At 36.9% G+C, this 23,135-nt stretch overlaps 1 protein-coding gene across 4 annotated transcripts in view; it reads left to right on the top strand.

The window, feature by feature from the left end:
- Nucleotides 1-23,135, top strand: part of SLIT2 (slit guidance ligand 2) — a 402,220-nt gene that overhangs the window by 329,760 nt on the left and 49,325 nt on the right. For all 4 annotated transcript variants that reach the window (XM_081550621.1, XM_081550695.1, XM_081550848.1 and 1 more), the window contains 7 exons: nucleotides 2,143-2,214; nucleotides 2,846-2,917; nucleotides 4,651-4,722; nucleotides 7,847-8,010; nucleotides 17,101-17,225; nucleotides 17,365-17,462; nucleotides 22,236-22,375. In XM_081550621.1, coding sequence (XP_081406747.1) covers nucleotides 2,143-2,214; nucleotides 2,846-2,917; nucleotides 4,651-4,722; nucleotides 7,847-8,010; nucleotides 17,101-17,225; nucleotides 17,365-17,462; nucleotides 22,236-22,375 — 743 coding nt within the window. The remainder of the gene's footprint in view (nucleotides 1-2,142; nucleotides 2,215-2,845; nucleotides 2,918-4,650; nucleotides 4,723-7,846; nucleotides 8,011-17,100; nucleotides 17,226-17,364; nucleotides 17,463-22,235; nucleotides 22,376-23,135) is intronic.

The raw sequence follows: 23,135 nt of genomic DNA, 5'->3' as shown, positions 1-23,135 counted from the left end.
TAGAAACCTAGATAACTACCTAGATAGTTATGTTTCTCACTGTAAACTTTACCCTTAGCACATGGAAGCTAGTTAAAATGTTGTTGATCCTTTTCAGTTTTCCTTAAAAGTATGTGAAAATCAAACACTTTGTGAGAAGTATATAGGACTGTTAACTGACAAATGGTTAAATTAAGAAAAAAAGAATACCCTCCAAGATGTCTTGTTCTCCCTCTAGTTATTTATTTAATAGCAGCAAGAATTGATTACATACATTTGTTCCGTTAAATAAACCATTAAATTGCTGCAATTTCCAAAGGGTCATTTCAGCAGAATTGGGTCATTTGTGAGACAGCGTGTGATTATTTAAAACCAGTTTGGAAATGAAAAATGAGAATTTATAGAACCATTATAGAAATGGTTTTACCAATCACTCATTATACAATTCTAGGCAGATAACTGGGCTTCCCTGATAGCTCAGTTGGTAAAGAACCTGCCCACAATGCAGGACCTGGGTTCGATCCCTGGGTTGGGAAGATCTCCTGGAGAAGGGAAAAGCTACCCACTCCAGAATTCTGGCTTGGAGAATTCCATGGATTACAGTCCATGGGGTCACAAAGAGTCGGACACGACTGAGCGACTTTCACTCACTTTCAGGCCAGTAACTACTGCTAGTATAAATGTATTTATTTTTTAAATTTAGCCATAGTACTTCAGCAACTAAGATGAATTATAAACCTTCTGTAACATTCCCACCATTTCACAGTTTCATTGGTCCATTTTACTGATACTTTGACATTTTAATGTGGATAATCTGAAGCATCTTTTCTAAATCTTGTACTTATTCATAAATTTTCTTCAGAAAAATATACTAAACATAAATACACACACAGACATAAATGAACATAAATAACAATCCAAATCTTCCATTTATTCATCGATCTTCCTTTAGTTGTATATTTGACATTTTGTTTTAGATAAAAATCAGTGAATATTCCCTAATATGTGTATCACACTATTTTATGTATATGAGTGTGTATATATATATATTCACTCATTTTTTCTAAAGCAAAATGGAAAACATCATTATATATGTTATATATTATGCTGCATTATATATTATTATGCTTACAATATGTCATTATTATATGTCATTATATTATGTATATCATGTATACATTATATGGGCTTCTCAGATGGCACTAGTGGTAAAGAACCCATTTGCCAATGCAGGAGACATACATGATGCGATTCAATCCCTAGGTCAGGAAGATCCCCTGGAGGAGGGCATGGCAACCCACTCCGGTATTCTCGCCTGGAGAGTTCCATGGACAGAGGAGTCTGGTGGCCTGCAGTCCATGGGGTCACAAAGAGTCAGACACGACTGAGGCAACTTAGTACAAGCAATATACATTATATAAAATAAAAATAAGATCAAGTTCACTGCATATCATTTACAACCTGTGATACAAATTATGCTTGTAAATACCCATTTGGCATGGGTAGAAAATTCACATCTCTCTCATTTACTCATCATTTATTAAACAGACTTTTACTAAGAACCAACTTTGTGCCAGTGAGTTTGCCAAAGGCAATTTTTAATTATGGTGTTGTTTTTAATGATGGCTTTGTCAATGTAATTAGATGAGGGATTCTTTCAGTTATCCTATTTGACAATTTGTATGTGACAGTGAAGATAAAGTATAACCAATGGAACTTTCGAGAACAAAAGTTTATTTCTCACCTGTCAAATGTGTCTGTTGTGAATGGCCTCCACGTGATTGCCCTGGGACCCAGCAATGGGCAGGGCTTCTCTGTGGAACGTCAGGAGCCTTGCAGAGGAAGGAGCAGAGGGTTAAGGGAAAAGTGAGCTAGCTTACTCTGAAGCTTTTGTTCTGAAGTTCAGCCAGCTCTGGTGGCCACACTTCACTGGCTGGAGCAAGGCATATGGTCGTTTCTAATTTCAGCAGGCTTGGGCATGAATAATGATGAATAATTATCTATCTCAAAGGATTTCCCAATGTTTTGTTATTTCCAGACAAAAGCTAAGTCCTAAACAATGCTGCTACAACTGTGAACAGGAAGAACCTTCTCTTTCTAAGAATCACTAATATGTCAATGTCTATGGTAACAGTAGACCTGTTTTTTCTTTTTCTTTTTTAGAGACTTAAGTAACAACAGAATAAGCACCCTCTCTAATCAGAGCTTCAGCAACATGACCCAGCTCCTCACATTGTGAGTATGAAAGTGTGGTACTAAGTTAATTCCTTCATTCACTGGGCATTCCTGATGAACAAAACAGTCTCTGCCCTCAAGGAATGTTAATACTGTTGGGAGAAACAGACAAATAAAACCTCAGTAAACAAATAAATACAGATCCTATAAAAAGTGTTGGGTTCTATGAGAGAAACAAAGAATAACTTATATTTGTGGCAGGGTTGGGAGAAATCCTTACGACAGACTTCCAGAGGAAGTCGCTTTATGGAGGACACGGTTGAGACAACAACCAACGACAGCTGTAGGAAGCATTCTAGACTGTATTTTAGAATTAACTGTGTTGTAGTAGTGAAACAGCACAAAGATTAAAAAAAATATTATGCGTCAGTGCCCTCAATGTTTTTTAAGATGCTCAAGTAACCCTTTTCCGGAGAAGACAATGGCACCCCACACCAGTATTCTTGCCTGAAGAATCCCAGGAACGGGAGAGCCTGGTGGGCTGCCGTCTATGGGGTCTCACAGAGTCAGATACGACTGAAGCGACTTAGCAGCAGCAGCAGTAACCCTTTTCAGTTGCTTTGTTTTAAAAATGATTTTGGGCCATTTGGGGATATCTGAGTAAAACAAATCGGCTTGTGTGTGCTTTCAGAATTCTTAGTTACAACCGTTTGAGATGTATTCCTCCTCGAACCTTCGATGGACTGAAGTCTCTTCGATTGCTGTGAGCATCTTATGTTTAACAAAATACTTTATTTCTTGAGGATCTGGGTTTTATGTTGCTTTTTAGTAACTTAACTGCTTTATTTGGGGGATTTTTTGACTATATGCATTAGAATTTACTACAAATTTGGAAATAGAAAATGATATCTTATTGTATCATTTCTCAACAGCATTTACTTGGACAACATAATTTTTTCTTTTGCAAAATGTTGTTGCTTTGGTCATTTATTTGATAATATATGAGTGTAAGATATAATTTTATATAGATCTAACTAATTTTGAAAAAATAGGAAATTTTAATTTCTTTAAAAGTTACATAATACAACACAAAATATTTTTTATTATACAAAATTTATCTTACAGTACATGAAATAAAACATGGTCTTCTATCCCAATTCTCTCCCCAGAATTGACAGTTAAACAGTTTAATGTTATCTTCTGGTTATTTTTTATGTTTGTTTTTATATGTTGATATATTTATGCCCACAGCAATATAACTTAAAAACCATAAACAGGTTTTTTTTAAGTCTGTCATTGACTTTATTTAGCAATATGTTTTAGATTTGCCATTCTATCAAATACAATATTCCCCAGCTTTTTAACTGCTACAGACTGTTTGATAGAATGAAGGAACCATAGCTTATTTCAGTATCCTCATCTTTACTGTCATTGGATTGATTCCAGATTTTCATTATTTTATACAGTGCTGGAATGAACATCCTACACATCCATCTTACTGTCAAGCACATTAGAAGACTAACAAAAGTAGTCATCTTGTTGTCCACCAAACAATTTAAAAATTTATTATTTTAATAGACTACCTGTTTCAAAGCACTCTTGCAAATATTAAATATTATAAATCCTTTCATTTTTGTCATATGACAGATGGAACATTATTTTCCATTCCTCTTTTAATTTGCAATTCCAATTACTAGAACATTTGAGTATATTTTGTTTATTGAGTGTTTTCATTTCTTATTCTATCAGCTTGATCATATTCTCATTTCTTATGGTTTCTTTGTCTTTTCCTTATTAACATACCTGCCTTTATGCACTTGACTCTAAGTTTACGGGTCTTTTTTACAAAGGAATTAATATATTTATAACTTATGTATGTTGCAAATACTTCTCATTCTGTTTTATATATGTAATCTTTTTTTAATTGAAATAAGTTGATGTGTTGAATTGGTTTCTTTTGCTGCAAGATGATTCGGTTATATGTGTGTCTGTGTGTACTCAAACACACACATACATATATACATGTATGTATATATTGTCAGATTCTTTTCCATTATAGTTTATTACAAGATTGAAAATAGTTCCCTGTGCTATGCAGTAGGACTTGTTTTTTTATAGTATGGATATATTTTACATTGTCAAAAATATATCACTCTTTTTCATTATGATTTCTGAGGTTTATAACATAGAACTTTAAAAAGCCTTCCATACCCCATGTTTATAAAAAGGAATTCATCTATATTTTACTTTAGTACATTTTCAGTTTTATTTTTGCATTTAACTCTTCCATCTAAAATTTATTATGCATATGATATGAAGTAGGAGCTAACTTTTTGCTTCCCCAAATAGATACCCAGTTGTGTGAAGACTATCTATTTAATATACCATCTTTTCTACACAGATTTTAAATAATGTTACTGAAAACTCATGTATTGGGGATTTTTCTGAACTCCCTAAAATAATAGGAAATTTAATCTTTCTTTTCCTTGTTTTTAGTTCTTTACATGGAAATGACATTTCTATTGTGCCTGAAGGTGCTTTCAATGATCTTGCTGCATTATCACACCTGTGAGTATCTATTTCATGAATATGGGTTTAGAGTCAAACTCTCCTTGGCAAGTGAGTTTGGAACAAATGATCCCCTGCCATTTTTTTATTGTCACATCATAAAATGTGATTGGTTCCATCTTTAAAGAAGATCTAAAGATTTTAAATCTAAATACAGTGCTCTTTACAAGATAGCCTTAATTTATTCTTCTGCTCCTAACTCCTTGTTAGTTGAGTTCTCTTTGCTTATAAAAAGATCTCCTCTTACAAATGTGGCTCCCCAGCTTCCTGAATGAATAAATGAAGGAATCAAAGTCTCTCAGTTGTGTCTGACTCTTTGGGACCCCATGGAGGGGGCCTGCCAGGCTCTGTCCATGCAATTCTCCAGGCAAGAATATTGGAGTGGGTAGCCCTTCCCTTCTCCAGGGCATCTTCCCAGCACTGGGATCCAACTCAGGCCTCCCATATTACAGGCAGATTCTTTACTGTCTGAGCCACCAGGGAACTGCCCCAGCTTCCTAGTCTATTCCTTTTCTTTTAATATTCTCTGATTCTAAATATTAGATCACCTTCAATTCAGTCTGCCCAAACCTTGTTTATCCAAGTCACATCCCAATTGTCACCTTCTCCAAGAAGCCCACCCTGATTTGCTCTAACTGGATTCTTTTATTGAGCAAATATTAATCAGCATTGACTATCATTGTTGTTTAATTGCTCAGTCGTCTGACTCTTTTGCAACCCCTTGGATTGAGATTGCCCAGGCAAGACTACTGAAATGGGTTGCCATTTCATTTCTCCAGGGAGTCCTCTGTACCCAGGGAATGAACCTCACCTCTCCTGCCTGCGTCTCCTGCACTGCAGGTGGATTCTTTACCACTGAGCCACTGGGGAAGCCTAGCATTGACTATGGTACCACATAAAAATAAATTAAAGAATGTTTAGACATTACTGTGTGATAGAGGGAAACGGCCAAATCCTCACATTGGGTGAAATGTTTTCCCTTTGCATTCTTTCTTATAACAGGTTGTTTATACCTCCGTATTCCTTGGGAGTACAATAAAACAGCTTATAATGAGGTCCAAAAAAATCTCGCTTGGATCAAATTCCTCTATTTCATTATTGTTAGTTGTACTGTTAAAACTGTAGCAAACCTGTAAAAGGAAGTTCAGAGACCAGCCCTGGAATCCAGAGCTTTGTCAGGCTGAGTTTGGTGTCACCTGGTGACAGTTTATAAACGTCATTGTCAGTTGGCCCCTGGTTCTCCAGAAGAAGTTGCTATATTTTTTCTTCTGTTTGTCCTCCTCTCCAAAACCTACCAAACTCCAAGAAGATGAGAAGTTCAGTTAATTGAGAGAAGGGAATGAGCAGAGAATAGGAGCCAGTAGTCAACCGTGCTACATCTGCATTTCCCTTAGAGATGCTGTGTTATCAATATAGGTTTTTGTCCATCTGACTGGTGCTTACTGTCAATATCCCTTACATTAAACTACTAGGTCCCTGGAGGCAAAACCTCCATTTTTTTCATGTGTCAGCCCTAGCACCTACCTCAAAGTGGACGTCGGGGCCCCTCCTCTGCAAATTCCACGGAAGCCACTTTCCTGAGAGTCCATGTGAATGAGACCCCTGGCTCAGGGGTGCAGGACTATGGTGCTGTGGCAGAGAGTGCTGACTAAAGAAATGGCCATTCTGCTAGTATCAGGGTGCTGAACTAGAAAAGTCTGCCTGGGAAGGTGCTGCTTGAGCTATGTGACCTTTCTCCCCGAGAGTGAGAGCTATCTGTCATGCGTCTTATTTTGTCATGTATTTCATTTTACGCAATTGTCTTTTACTCCCTGGGTCACAGAGAGCTCTGCTCCATTCACTTTTCTTACTGTGTCTCTTGGCACAGTAAGGACTTAGGAAATGTCAGTAGAGATGAGATACAATAGCTCAAAAACATCATTTTCCTCATTTTTAATTTAGAAGAAAAGTTTGAATCTGAAATACATGTAAGCATAACATTTACTTCACTCCAATTCTTGGCCAGAGTTGGGCATTAAAACACCTACAATATAAAGTATTGTGGTTTTGTAAGCATGATTTGAAAGTCTCTTCATATAGGAATAATTTTGTATAAACCATTTACCTAGAAATATTACTAATTTGAAGTTAATTATAAATCAGAATCAATCAGTTTTTAAATGCTTCTTCATGCATATACTGTTTGTGCTTGGAAAGCTTGTGAACCCATTGGTTAATGTCTCTGGCCTCAGTTGTTCAGTCTTTAAAACCAGTTGTTGACAGTATTGATCTCATACCTCTTCTATTTAGAATAAAATAAGTAATAGAAATGGCTTAGCACAATTCTAGTATATCATAATGATGCAATAAATGCTAGCTATTATCTTCATTATTTTTCCTATCACTATAGCTGCTTATATGAATAGGCACCAGTTTTTCATTTTCTAATATGAAAAACTTTAAAGGGACAGAGGGAGTTTGAAATCAGCTTTGGGGAGCTAGGTTTATGCACCTTTATTATTTTATATCCATCCTTATTTTCTTGTCTTGTACAGATCTTTTACTCTGAACCATCCTTTCCAACCTTCTCCATCTACTTGAATCCAAATATCTAAAAGGTCAGACTTCTTAAACCACCAGGCTCCCAGAAAAGTTACCCTCTGCTCAGTTATAAATTCTTCTATTATACCACTTATAGTGAAAATTATTTTGTAGGTATGAGTTTATGTTACTGTCCTTTGCAGAAGGAGTTTTGGAGGTTAAAAATAATGTATTACTCATAGCAGAGTCCTCAGAACCTGGCATAATGATTGGATTCTTAGTAAATCATTGGTGAATGAAGGAAGTGTTCATCTCCACTTGGGGCATGCTTGCACCCAGTATAAAGCTGTCTGCAAATACAAGGAGACCTTATAAAGCCAGCTAAGTGTTAACATGGGTGACAATCACTAAATCACAGCTGCACATAAATGAGAAAAATGGGGAATCCCTAATCCCTAATGCCTCCATTTTCATTTTTATCAGCAAATCTATAGGGATTTTTAGTAAGCATCACTGAGTTACATTCCCTTAGGAAATAACAATACTTCCATATTTGTGTGTGTGTGCGTGTACCTGTGTGTGCCTTTGTGGTGGTGTTTTCCAGAGCAATTGGAGCCAACCCTCTTTACTGTGATTGTAACATGCAGTGGTTATCCGACTGGGTAAAGTCAGAATACAAAGAGCCGGGAATTGCTCGCTGTGCTGGTCCTGGAGAAATGGCAGATAAGCTACTTCTCACAACTCCCTCCAAAAAATTTACATGTCAAGGTATGGTTTTTAACCATTTGTCCTTCTGTAAATAAAACTTGATCGTATTAATTTAAAAAAAAGAAAGACACAGAAAACCATGGGCCGCTAGGTTTCAGAGGGATAGCTGAAAAACTCCAATAAATAATTACTGTTTCCTCCTGTACTTGGAGAAGACAGTGCAGTTACATGAGGAGCCCTAGTAAAGAACTAGGCTTTTCAAAGAAATTGCAGAAACGGATTGGAAATGACTAAGTTTTCTTTAAAATGTAAGGAGAAATGAAGAGTACACAATTTCTGGAAATTCCTCTCATGGCCTCTAACAAGTAAAATATTTTGCTTTTGCTTTGTCTAAACGTGTGCCCTGCTCCTAGGGCTGCCAGGGCCCTGTGGCTTCCTGATGCCAGGTAAGGGGGCACAAGCCCTTCCCCGTGTTCAGGCCGGACTCTCTGCCTCCCCTCTTGTGCTGCACTCTTCCTGTGTTGACGGTGCTGTTTCTCGCTTGTTTGGATCCTTTTATTTTCCCTTTGTTTTATGTACTTGTGAATTCTAGACAGGGTCTTAGTAACAAATATTTTCTTCTCTTATTACAAAACTAATCTATGCCCAACATAGAAAATCTAAAGAAAAGGAAAATGTGAACAATAAGAGACTAAAGAACTAAATGTAACAATTAAGGGCAATGCCAGAAGATAACCAACGTTAAAGTTGTTTTGTGTATCTTTCCACTTTTTCTAATCAAATAAATCTAAATATCACAGCTAATTTTGAAAGAAATAAAAAGATCCTCAATATTTTGCATTGTTCTTTTTTCTTGAACTTTATTTTTCTCCTTGAATTTATATTTCCAATACCTCGGAGAATTATATCATTCTTTGCTACAAAAAATATGTATATAATTTGCATTTTTAAAATTTGCTACCAGTAAAGATCTATGAGTTTCTAAGTTTTTCTTAGAAGTAATTGTTGCCAGTAATACTTATTGAGCATTGGTTGGGGCAGCATAGTTATTTATCAATATGTTAACATTTATATTCAAAATGTAAATTTTATTGGAAATGCCTCTCTTGGATTATGTGCATTAACTGCAAGAGACTTTGCAAATAACCAGTGTTCTAAATTATTATTTTATAATCTCTGACATTCCCTTGGGGCAGTGTGCCACATGATAAATTTCTGGTGGGCTGAGAAGTATACCATTTTTTTGTAAGGTCAGAGTGGAGATAGGGAATGAGAAACTGGCATAAAGCTTGCTTGTAGGCATACTATTGGGCAGAGTAATTCTAGAAGGGCTATATGGGCAAGTTGAGCAACTGCAGACTATTTTTACACTTCTCTGTACCCAGGGATGTTCATACTCCATTTTGAAAAATGCTGGTGTTTATCTATAATTCTAAGGTTAGAATTCCATAGAGATATTTCTTGAAAAAATAATTTCATGATAATGTAAATTTGAGAAAAGCTATCTACTTACATTCATTCTTAGTGCATGATAGTTCACTTCACATTAATCTATTAAATGTTCTCAGAAATCTGATGAATACAGATGAACATACATGCATAAAATAAATGTCTGTTTATGCCTAACTGATTTGACTTTTTTTCCGTTAATAGTGCTGTTTGTTCTTAGTATAGCATGAATGGAAATAAGCTATACTAAGGGAACATTGGTCTGGATCAGTAGAGCCTGATAGAACTTTTTTCAGTGATAGAATTATTCTATACCTGTGCTATCCAAATATGGTAGACACTAGCCACATGTGGTTGTTGAAATGTAGCTAAGGCAACTGAGGAAGTGAATTTTTAATTGTATTTAAATTTAAATGTAGTTGTATGTAGCTAACGGCTGCTATATTTGGTAGTGCTGTTGCTACAGGGCTCAGAGGAAGACGTCGTTTCAGAGTGGCTATGAAAGGTTTCTTGCAGGAATGTGTAGGCCAGTTGTTTGAACAAGCAGGCAAGTGTAAGGACAGGTCAGAGGAACTGCAGGAGCCCAGCTGTGATATAGGAAAATGTTGGAACTGTGGCAGTTTAGTTTACTATTCACTGAGTTATCAACATAACACATCACACATATTTCAGGGTATACCTTAAACTTCATAGCCGGACAGCATAGCTATAATGTCTATGCAAGAAGTATAAACATTCAAAACTCAGTAAATATAGTGTAACTGCATTTAACAAGCTTTTAGATTTACTCGGTTCTTCTATAACATAATTTTAGAAAGATAGCCAACATTGAAACTTACAATGTTCTTTGCCAACATTGCCCAGTATTTGTCAAAATATTGTGAACCAGTCTCATGTGCTTTGCTAGAAATATTTACTTTACTAATTGGATTGGTAAGGGGCAAAGTATTCTAATCCATTTGTTAAAATAATTAACTCTGGGAAATCTACTGAATACTATGTTTTTGAGCTTACATGCCTTATGAGCTTGAAAGTAATAAAATAATGCTGCTTTAAATATTTTATAATTTTTTTATATATTTTAATTTAACTTTTACATTGGTTATGCCAGTCTAATATGTTTTATTTATTCATGAAAGTCATGTAAGTACATATTCCTAATATTAAAGTTTGTAAATATGTAATTTCAAATTTCAACAGGAAGATGAATATTCTTTATTTGCAAACATGTTTACATAGCTATATTTAAATAGAATTTAAGTATTTTCTCTGCTAGAAAACACTGTATTATTATTTTGAGAAATCAATTCTCTCAATACCATTTTTATCTTACATTTGCAGAGTATTTTCCTTGTGGTATAATATCATAGTTTTAGTGCACAACAGAAATAAATGAATTTCATGAAATACGTTATCAGAGTATATTTAATTAATATCCAGATTAGGACATTTTTGAGTGGGAAGCAGATGATCATGACTTGTTGTTATAACCTAGGTGTCCTGTTTTCATCTTTTAAATATCAGATGAAATTAGAGTGCTCAAGCAGAAAATGGAAATTTTGCCCTTTTCAGGTTTTCATTGAAAACACCAGCATGGAATGTAGAATACTGTTAATTTCTAATAGTCCCTTTATTGTTCTTGGTTCAGGAAGCTTTAGCTATACAGGCAACTAAATTGTTCATTTTTAATTTGACATTTATTAAACACTTAAGTGTGCTAAAGAGTGAACCATGTGATGATCACTTCAGTCATGTCCAACTCTTTGCAACCCGTAGCCCACCAGGCTGCTCTGTCCATGGAATTCTCCAGGCAAGAATACTGGAGTGGGTTGCCATTTCCTCCTTCGGTGGATGTTCCCAACCCAGGGATCAAACCCACTTCTCTTATGTCTCCTGCAATGGCAGGCAGATTCTTTACTACTAGCGCCACCTGGGAAGCCACCAAAAAGAGTAAACAGTCTAATGTAAACAAGTGGTATATTGCTTCTTTCATTGAACATATACTGCATGAGTTCCTATTATACAACAAGAATGGTTCCAAGATATTAAGAGTACAATAATAAATAGGAAAGAAAAACTCTAGCCTTCATGGAGCTTATATTCTACTGATAGATACATTTTAAGGGATAATAACAAAACAATATGGAAGTTTGGTTGTAGAAACATATATACAATGTTAACAATGTATATCCGAACCAAACAGATGTGGAAATGTAACCAATACCACAGATTTCCTCTTCTTGGGCTCCATAATCACTGTGGACAATGACTGCAGCCATGAAATCAGAAGATGATTGCTTCTTCTGATGGCAGGAAAGCTATGACAAACCTAGACAGTGTGTTGAAAAGCAGAGACATTACTCTGCCAACAAAGGTCCATATCGTCAAGGCTATGGTCTTCCCAGTGGTCATGTATGGTTGTGAGAGCTGGATGATAAAGAAGGCAGAACACCAAAGAATTGATGCCTTTGAACTGTGGTGCTGGAGAAGACTCCTCAAAGTCCCTTGGACAGCAAGCAGATCAAACCAGTCAATCTTAAGAGAAATCAACCCTGAATATTCACTGGAAGGACTGATGCTGAAGCTGAAGCTCCAGTGTTTTGGTCATCTGATGAGCACAAACGACTCACTGGAAAAGTCCCTGATGCTGGGAAAGCTTGAGAGTAGAAGGAGAAAAGAACGTCAGAGGATGAGATGACTGGATGGCATCACAGATGCAATGAATATGGACTTGGACAAACTTTGGGACATGATGAGGGACAGGGAAGCCTGGTGTGCTGCACTCCATAGGGTCGCAAAGAGTCAAACACAACCAGGCAACTGAACAACAACAACCAGTACCATCAGGGGAACAGGAGGCTGGTATAGTGTGTAAAGTGGAACTAAGAATGGAACACAAATCAAGGGAAGCAGCTCCTATGGGCAGGTGTCTGGTAGCCAGGAACCCAGATCAAGAAGCGAGGATCTGATGCTCAACATATCTTATTACTTATCTGTGAAGATCAGCTAAGGGTCAGGAAACCTGGGACCGTTTCATATCCCAGAATGACCAACATTCCACCACCACATGGTTGTTCTCTTCTGCTAATTTTACAAGTTAAGAATCCTCTAGGTTCTGGAATTTCTAGGAAAAAATTCCACATCTCTCAGTAATAATATTGTAATGTTGTCAGTTTTTTGTTTTTTTTTTCCCCCAGTGAATCAATATCCTTTGTTAGAGGGTGTCTGGGAGGGGATATTCTTAACAAGCTCAAAGTCTTTTATTTTGTGTCTCAAAACTGTTAATTAATATTGACCTTAGTTATTTAAAGTATGAAGGGGATTAAATAATTTAACCCAAACTAGAAGTAATGAGGAAATGGCAACCCACTCCAGTGTTCTTGCCTGGAGAATCCCAGGGACGGCGGAGCCTAGTGGGCTGCACAGAGGGTTGGACACGGCTGAAGCAACTTAGCAGCAGCAGAAGTAATAAAAATTTTAATAGATCAGTTGTGAAGTAGAATTTAAAACTTTATCAAATTCTTTTTACATTTTCAGATTTAGTATCACTACCACATAGTTAGAAATTTGAAATAACCGTAGCTGTAGGGGGTTATGATTTTCTCACTGGCTAAAAAAAAAATCCAGGTTTGTACATAGTTATTTGCCAAAAGCACTGTCTTTAAAAAACAAAGCCTATTTTTTTTGTTACACTTTTTTAAAAAACTTCAAACACTGGGAAATTTTTAACTGACATTTACTTTAATAGGAGATGAGAACCGATGATTTGTATTCCATTCTTAAATATTGTACACCTATATTATCTCTGATACAGTAACTCCATAAAATAATTATTGCTCTTTTTCACTTGAGTGTGATTTAAGAAGTTAATTTTCTGGCCTAAGTTCATATGTGATTGTAGCAAATGGCCAAGCTCAGGGATCCCAGAGGTGTAACACCCGTCTTTGTGTTTTTGTTTAACCATTTATATAATGCACATTTGTAAGATTTTAACCCCCTGTCATTTAGGGACCATCTCTACCCCTTCCTTGAAACTATAGGGATACCAGTAGACTCTCTTGCCCATTTTAGTAGCTTCTTTTTAGCTTCTTTATTTGTCCTCTTTTCATCGCACACGGTGGTGGCCACTGCTGCTGCTTGTACATTCCCGTTGTCTCTTCATTCTTTTGCTGACTTCTTTTTCTTACCCACTCTTTAATATTGACACAGTGGAGTTCTCTCCTTAGCCCTGATGATTAAGTTCAGTCCCATGGCTTCAAGTATCTAGCCATGACTTTTCTTATGAACTTCAGATTCATATTTCCATTTACCTAGTGGAGTCTTGCCTTGCAGAAACTTAAAACACATGTTCCAAAACATGCCTTCCCATTTTCCACATTCTCTTACAGCTGCATTCAGTAGTTGATCCATAGATGTCTTTATTATTGAACTGCTTGTTAGTTATTCCCAGTGTTAAGTATCCTCTACTTTTTCCCTGAGTTGTCTTTGAAACGCATCTGACTTTACACACAGGGCAATACTTCCACTGTTTGACTTGTGTGTCCAAGGGATGTAGTTCCAAGAGGTTAGAATATAAAAATAAGTGGATTTATATAAACTAGGTGGATGTAAAAATCACAATATGAGAAGAACATTTAGTTAGGTGGAATTATAATCTAAATAAAATAGGAAGAGAAATCATATCATTTTAAGACATTTGGACATATCAGAGGATGCTGCTGTTTGGAAATTCTATAATTCACAAACATCTTTTTAATTACCTTTCTCTCCAACTCAAGTGCTGTAAATAAATTATCTTTGAAGGGGTGATTTTAAAAGGGAGATTTGAAAAAAGGAGACACAAATAGGATGGTTGCCATAGTAATCAACTTTACCAAGCTGAAGAATATGTTCCTAATTCTGATGCCACCAAAACCAAAACAGTTTGTGGTTAAGGAAATCATCAAGAGAAGCCTGTGCACGTGGGAAAGCTTGCTTTGCTGATTCCTGTAGCTAGGCCGAATTTGTCAGGAGAGCAACAAATCTCCTTTCCCATACCCACAAGAAATTGCAAATACTGAAAATAGTTGAGCAGATTTGCTATATAAAAAGCCAAAGTTGGTCCTGGAAAAAAGTGGAGAAATTAGATAGTGCTTATTAATCAGATATGGCTCTGTGCATATTTATTAAATAAATCTTGACTGTGCTAAAATCAAGGCAGAGACTATTTCAGCCTGGAATTTTTTTCTCTTTTATTTTTTAAATGTTTGACCATACTGGATCTTAGTTGCAGCACGCAGGATCTTCTTTTTTTTTTTTCCAGCCTGGCAGTTTTATCATCTGCATACTCTACTAAAATAATTCTTCAAAACATACCCAGTTTTTTTCCTAAAACAATCTCTAGCTTCTCATCTAAATAATCAAACATAATTTTTGAAAAATGTCACATTCCACAGAATAAACTTAGAAACTGCCAACTCTGAATCCCTCCATTCAGACCACAGCCTTTCAAGGTTGAAAGCACAGAAATAGACTAAAGACAGTTTTCCTTAAGGTCTTGGGAAGTGGCCAGATGAATGTTTACAGTCCTTGCATTTGCTGACTTGAGGTTTTGCTGATGTACATTCTTAGCTGCTTCATCCTACGCCTTTGTTCCAAGATTCTTCTTTCTTCTAGCCTAGCTCAGGGATCCATTACCATTTATATATTTCCTTTCCTAGTGATGATTCTAAGTGTGATCATTTTAGCAAACACAAAGTCATTTACTGTGGTGTGTGACATTAATTTAACTTACTGCTCTAACTTCCACCGTTCACTTCTCCAATGTGCTGACTAGGTAAATTCATTTGATAAATACATTTGGAGTGTGAGAAATTAAGTTTCTGTGATGCTCAGTTTGTTATTAACTTCAGCAATTTCTCAACTGTGATTTTAAAATAATTTTATTGGAATATAGTTGATTTACAATGTTGTGTTAGTTTCAGGTGTACAGCAAAGTGAATCAGTTATACATATACATATATACACTTTTTTTTATATTCTTTCCATATATAGATCATGACAGAGTATTGAGTATAGTTCTCTGTGCTATACACTAGGTCCTTAATAGTTATCTATTTTATATATAGTACTGTGTATGTCAATCCCAATTTCCCAATTTATCCCTCTCCCTCCATTCCCCTCTGGTAACCATAGGATTGTTTAATACATCTGTGACTATTTCTATTTTGTGAATAAGTTCATTTGTACTATTTTTTTTTATATCCCACATATAAGTGATATTATATATTTGTCTTTATCTGACTTACTTCACTCAGTATGACTGTAATTTGATACAGCAACTACATTAGTTATTCTGGTACCAAGAAAAAACAGAGGGGACACTGGCAAGGCCTCCCCTAATGACTGAGGTATCGCACAGCACAAACACCACCCCGTTCCATTAACACAGTCAAGAACTACAGAGATTGATGGTGAAAGCAAAAGTATAGTTTATGTTATCCAATATTTGTATTTAAAATATAAAAATGGCACTCCACCAGAGTGTCCTCATCAGACAGTTTCCAAAAGGCAGTCTAGTGAGCTTTCACAAATGGTGCAAAAATTATCGTCAATGCAAATTATCGTCAGAATGCAATTTTATTGAGGACAGTACACTATCTACATTGGTAGCCACTAATAGAAACAACTATGTGCAACCAAAGGAAAGTAACTTCAATTCAACCTCCATTTAATCTAGAACTTTAATGGGTTATGAGAGTTTTTTAATTTGTACCCCAAGAGATGAGATTGTAAGTAGTGACCTCTTCAGTGGTATTTTCTTCTCAGTGACAAGGAACTTGCAACTTAAAAGATGGAGAAAGATGGATTCTGATAAGCCATTAGTCTGTGATCTTCTGTGTCTTCTTACCCATCACATGCCAATATGCTAACAAAACTAAACGGACATGCTGCTGCTGCTAAGTCGCTTCAGTTGTGTCCGAGTCTGTGCAACCCCATAGACGGCAGCCCACCAGGCTCCGCCATCCCTGGGATTCTCCAGGCAAGAATACTGGAGTGGGGTGCCATTGCTTTCTCCGAAAGGGACATGAGCAAGGATATAATGGAGGTTTAATTTTTGGTTTATTTTAAACGTGGCACTGTTTTGCATCTCCTGCAGGAAAATAACAGTCCTGAACTAACATTAGCAGGACAGGTACATACTGTTGCATTTTTAATTACACTAATGAATTTCTACTTATTCATTAAACTTGCCCTCCAATCCCCTAGCACACACATGGGCACACATGCATGCTTCTTTGGGATCCATGGTGTACCTTTCCATGCAGCTGACAAATAGCTAAGTTGCAAGCACTTACCATGAAAGTATCCACATAAGCTGTTCAGCTAATGAGGGGATTGACCCTTTGACATTGGTATCACAAATGTCAGATCCTAACCACCTAAGTGCACAACCTAGAGTCCCCCTTGACATCTGAGATTCTCACCATTGTTTCCTAATGAGGTGGCCTCGTGTTTTGTTCTTAAAGATGATATGATGGTGCTGACTTCCATAACTTTTGTCATGGAAGATAAATTATTACTTTGTAATAATTTTATACAAAATTATTATTGTATAATAATCTTATACAAAATTTACTGGTACATTAAGGCACTGAAATAGTTTTACGTGAACTGGAAACAGAAAGCATCCTCTTCTCATGTTTTTCAATCACTTTTTAGGTCCTGTGGATGTCAATATTCTAGCTAAATGTAATCCCTGCTTATCAAATCCATGTAAAAATGATGGCACCTGTAACAATGATCCAGTTGACTTTTATCGCTGCACCTGTCCATATGGTTTCAAGGTAAGTAGAAGCTGTTGTGGGAACCAAGATCTGAAAAAGTAGTTCTCCCTGACAGGTATTTATTATTCAGTTGTGCTTTCTTTATGTGCTGAGAACTATTTTATTGGCACGCAACTTAACTTGACCATTTCTTCTCCAGGGGCAGGACTGTGATGTTCCAATTCATGCATGCATCAGCAACCCATGTAAACATGGAGGAACTTGCCACTTAAAAGAAGGAGAAAAAGATGGATTCTGGTAGGCCATTAGTCTGTGATCTTCTGTGTCTGAAGGATCAAAACAAGAATAAGAAAACATGAGTTTTTTTTATTTTTAAATCCAAGGGCTTTATTTTAAAAAGAATACCAGAAATTCAATTCTTTAGGAAGATATATATTAGTCCCTCTCATAGATATCAGAGATATTTCAGTATTAAAAACATGGTCATGGTGGAGAGTTCTGACAAAACGTGGTCTCCTGGAGAAGGGAATGGCAAACCACTTCAGTATTCTTGCCTTGAGAACCCCATGAACAGTGTGAAAAGGCAAAAAGATAGGACACTGAAAGATGAACTCCCCAGATCAGTAGGTGCCCAATATGCTACTGGAGAAGAGTGGAGAAATAACTCCTGAAAGAATGAAGAGACGGAGCCAAAGCAAAAACAACGCCCAGTGGTAGATGTGACTGGTGATGAAAGTAAAGTCTGATGCTGTAAAGAATAATATTGCATAGGAACCTGGAATGTTAGGTCCATGAATCAAGGTAAATTGAAAGTGGTCAAACAGGAGATGGCAAGAGTGAACATTGACATTTTAAGAATCAGTGAACTAAAATGGACTGGAATGGGTGAATTTAACTCAGATGACCATTATATCTACTACTGTGGGCAAGAATCCCTTAGAAGAAATGGAGTAGCCCTTATAGTCAGCAAAAAAGCCCAAAATGCAGTTCTGGATGCAATCTCAAAAACGACAGAATGATCTCTGTTCGTTTCCAAGGCAAACCATTCAATATCACAGTAATCCAAGTCTGTGCCCCAACCAGTATTGCTGAAGAAACTGAAGTTGAATGGTTGTATGAAGACCTACAAGACCTTCTTGAACAAACACCCAAAAAAAGATGTTCTTTTCATTATAGGGGACTGGAATGCAAAAGTAGAAAGTCAAGAGATACCTGGAGTAACAGGCAAATTTGACCTTAGAGTACAAAATGAAGCATGGCAACAGCTAACAGATTTTGCCAAGAGAATGCACTAGTCATAGCAAACACCCTCTTCTACACATGGCCATCATGAGATGGTCAACACCGAAATCAGATTGATTATGTTCTTTGCAGCCAAAGATGGAGAAGCTCTATACAGTCAGCACAAACAAGACAGGGAGCTGACTGTGGCTCAGATCATGAACTCCTTATTGCGAAATTCAGACTTAAAGAAAGTAGGGAAAACCACTGGACATTTCAGGTATGACCTAAATCAAATCCTTATGACTATACAGTGGAAGTGACAAATAGATTCAAGGGATTAGATCTGACAGACACAGTGCCTGATGAACTATGGACAGAGGTTTGTGCCATTGTATAGGAGGCAGTGATCAAGATCATCCCCAAGAAAAAGAAATGCAAAAAGGCAAAATGGTTGTCTAAGAGGCCTTACAAATAGCTGAGAAAAGAAGAGATGTGAAAGACAAAGGAGAAATGGAAAGATATACCCATTTGAATGCAGAGTTCCAAAGAAAGAGATAAGAAAGCCTTCCTCGGTGATCAATGCAAAGAAATAGAGGAAAACAATAGAATAGGAACGACTAGAAATCTCTTCAAGAAGATTAGAGATACCAAGGGAATAGTTCATGCAAAGATGGGCACAATAAAGGACAGAAATGGTGTGGACCTAACAGAAGCTGAAGATATTAAGAAGAGGTGGCAAAAATACACAGAATTGTACAAAAGAGATCTTCATGACCCAGATAACCATGATGGTGTGATCATACACCTAGAGCCAAACATCCTGGAATGTGAAGTCAAGTGGGCCCTAGGAGGCATCATTATGAACAAAGCAAGTGGAGATGTTGGAATTCCATTTGAGCTACTTCAAATCCTGCAAGATGATGCTGTGAAAGTGCTGCACTCAATATGCTAGCAAATTTGGAAAACTCAGCAGTGGCCACAGGACTGGAAAAGGCCAGTTTTCATTCCAATCCCAAAGAAGCAATGTCAAAGAATGTTCAAACTACCACACAATTGCATTCATCTCACACACTAGCAAAGTAATGTTCAAAATTTTCCAAGCCAGTCTTCAACAGTACATGAACTGTGAACTCCCATATGTTCAAGCTGGATTTAGAAAAGGCAGAAGAACCAGAGATCAAATTGCCAACATCCACTGGATCATCGAAAAAGCGGGAGAGTTCCAGAAAAACATCTGCTTCTGGTTTATTGACTACGCCAAAGCTTTTGACTGTATGGATCACAACAAACTAGAAAATTCTTAAAGAGATGGGAATACCAGACCTCCTTACCTGCCTCCTGAGAAATCTGTATGCAGATCAAGAAGCAACAGTTAGAACTGAACATGGAACAACAGACTGGATCCAAATCGGGAAAGGAGTACATCAAGGCTGTATACTGTCAACCTGCTTATTTAACTTATATGCGCTGCTTATTTAACTTATATACAGAGTAATCATGCAAAGTGCCGGGCTGGATGCAGAACAAGCTGGAATCAAAATTGCCAGTAGAAATATTAATAACTTCAGATACACACATGACAGAAAGTGAAGAAGAACTAAAGAGCCTCTTGATGAAAGTGAAAGCGGAGAGTGAAAAAGTTTGCTTAAAGCTCAATGTTCAGAAAACTAAGATCATGGCATCCAGTCCCATCATTGCATGGCAAATGGGGAAACAATGGAAACAGTGAGAGACTTTATTTTTGGGGGGCTCCAAAGTCACTGCAGATGGTGACTCCAGCCATGAAATTAAAAGACACTTGCTCCTTGGAAGAAAAGCTGTGAGCAACCTAGACAGCATATTAAAAAGCAGAGACATTACTTTGCCAACAAAGGTCCATCTAATCAAAGCTTATGGTTTTTCCAGTAGTCATGTATGGATGTGAGAGTTGGACTGTAAAGAAGGCTGAGTGCCAAGGAATTGTTTATTTTGAACTGTGGTGTTGGAGAAGACTCTTGAGAGTCCCTTGGAGTGCAAGCACATCCAACCAGTCCATCCTAAAGGAAATCAGTCCTGAATAGTCATTGGAAGTACTGATGCTGAAGCTGAAACTCCAGAACCTGGACTACCTGATGCAAAGAAAAGACTCATTGGAAAAGACCCTGATGCTGAGCAAGATTGAAGGGAGGAGGAGAAGGGGACGACAGAGGATGAGATGGTTGGATGGTGTTACTGACTCGATGGACATGAATTTGAGAAAGCTCTGGGAGTTGGTGATGGACAGGGAAGCCTGGCATGCTGCAGTCCATGGGGTTGCAAAGAGTCGGACATGACTGAGTGACTGAACTGAACTGAAAAACAGAGTCATTGCGGTATTCTCAGATCATGCATGCTAAGTCACTTCATGCTAAGGCCGACTCTGTGCGACCCTATGGATAGTAGCCTGACGGCTTCTCTCAGTGGAAATCTCCAGGGCAAAATACTAGAGTATGTAGCCATTCCCTTCTCCAGAGTATCTTCCCTACATAGGGATCAAACCCTCATCTCTTGCATTGACATGTGGGTTCTTCACCACTAGAGCCACCTGGGAAGTCCCATTCTCAAATTAGGATGCTACAAAACCAAGAAATTAAAAACACGTGTACATTATATTAATCAAGACAAACTAGGTCAAGACAAAGTAGTAGCTCTATTGTGCTGATTAATAGCCATGTAGTCCCCTACTGCAAGGCATATATTCATCTGTTGTATATTGTGTGTTCCTTTAAAACAGACAGTGTGTAATGATAAGATGTAGGTCCCACTGAAACAGAAAATTAATGATTCATTTCCAAGCCACAACATGAGTAGACAAACATGCTGTGAACATTTTTAATCTGAAGTTGTTTAATCTTACAGTACAATTACTTCAGATCTACTTCATGAATCATGAAACAGAGTTCTTATAATGACACTAATGATTTCACATAAGAATGCTAATCTACTATTAAAGCTTGTTAGAAATATCACTTTTTATAATACATATGTGGGCTTCCCTAGTGGCTCAGCTGGCAAAGAATCTGCCTGCAATGCGGGAGACCTGGGTTCAATCCCTGGGTTGGGAAGATCCCCTGGAGAAGGGAACGACTACCCATTCCAGTATTCTGGCTTGGAGAACTCCATGGACTCTATAGTCCATAGGGTCTCAAAGAGTCGTATACGACTGAGAGACTTTCACTTAATAATACATATGCTTCATTTCTACATCCTGTTATGAAGTTGTCTCTTTTTCATCAAAACTTTACCCATAGATTATTCTGATACCTAGCAAGATTAAAGGTACAGTGTTTTATGCCAGTGGGAAAAAATTGTATTTGTCAAGGTTTAAAGAGAATATTCACATTTTATAGTAACAAAGAAGACAAAGTTTTATTTTCAGGTTTCTTTTTTGCTTTGAGACGTCAAGAGCATTACAGGTAGGGTAGAAAGTTGTAATTTTTAAAAAGTCAGAATCATTCCTCCTTATTTATGAGCAAAGAAGCATGAGTTATTTTATTAGAGCACAACTCAAGATTAAGATATCTAAGGCTGTAAACTTTGCTCGTGTTTTAGACCTGCAAATGTATTGAATTTATTGACTTATAGGACCAGGGGGCCATTTGCCATCTTGCAGCCAGCATAAATTTTCTTTCTTAAATTGTTTCTGATTTGGGGGATAGTCCTTTAAATTGATGCTTACACCATGTCATTTAAAAGCATTTTAAAAATCAATTTCCTGTCGTTAAAAGCTCCGTAACTGATGAGTATATTTAGTTTTTTCAATATTTAGACCATATGGTTTGAAAATGCAGGAAGATGTCTTTTATGTTTTCTTCCCCTGGTGTTCAGGTGTATTTGTGCTGATGGATTTGAAGGAGAAAATTGTGAAATCAATGTTGATGACTGTGAAGATAATGACTGTGAAAATAACTCTACATGTGTCGATGGAATTAATAACTACACATGCCTTTGCCCACCTGAGTACACAGGTAGGAAAAGGGAAATTGCTATGCCATCAATCTGCATTTGAAAGCACCACTGGAGCTGTGCTGCATGTGTGTAGTAAACCATTGTATTATTCAATAACTGATTCGTGTTTTGGAAATTAGGTGTGATGTAATAACAGAGTTAAAGATGGTTTTAGCCAACAACAAAAAAAAATCCTGGCAAGCTCAGTTATAACACAGCATCTTCATAAAGTAATGCTTTCCAGCACAAAGAAAATTATTATACTGAAGCTTTCAGTTCCACATCTGAGTGACATTTTCATGCAAAGCACTTTTCCTAGGCAGGCCAACCCACCAATATGTATTTGAAAAGGGAGCATTTCTTTACATGGGCAAAACAGAATTAAGCATTTGAAATTCTTCATGTCCATATTTGTTTCTTCATTAGAGAGTGTTTGCCTTTAGCACTCTCATCCTTCAGACTAAGTCACAGTCAAGAATATATACATTGATCACTTTGGATAATCTTATCAGACCATTATCTCCCCTTCCCCTTTTTTTTCTATCTTGATACAAAATGTCAGGAATAAGGGTGATAAATCTCATAAGACTATCCAAACTGATAAACTTCTGCCCTGGATAAACCAATTTGCTGTAAAGTCACCATCAAGTTTATGACTTACTTATTCTGTCAGAATATCTGTTTTGATTGATTTTTGTGACTCTTAGTAAGAAACTTCATAGTTTCAATCTTGTTTCATTCAGTTTTAAAGTTGATAGAGAAAAGGAGAATGTTACATGT

The sequence above is a fragment of the Giraffa tippelskirchi genome, chromosome 1, assembly GCF_054371585.1.
Source record: "Giraffa tippelskirchi isolate mGirTip1 chromosome 1, T2T-mGirTip1v1.2.pri, whole genome shotgun sequence".
Lineage (NCBI taxonomy): Eukaryota > Metazoa > Chordata > Mammalia > Artiodactyla > Giraffidae > Giraffa > Giraffa tippelskirchi.
The sequence above is the reverse complement of the archived record's forward strand: the minus strand, read 5'-3'. Positions and strand labels throughout refer to the sequence as shown.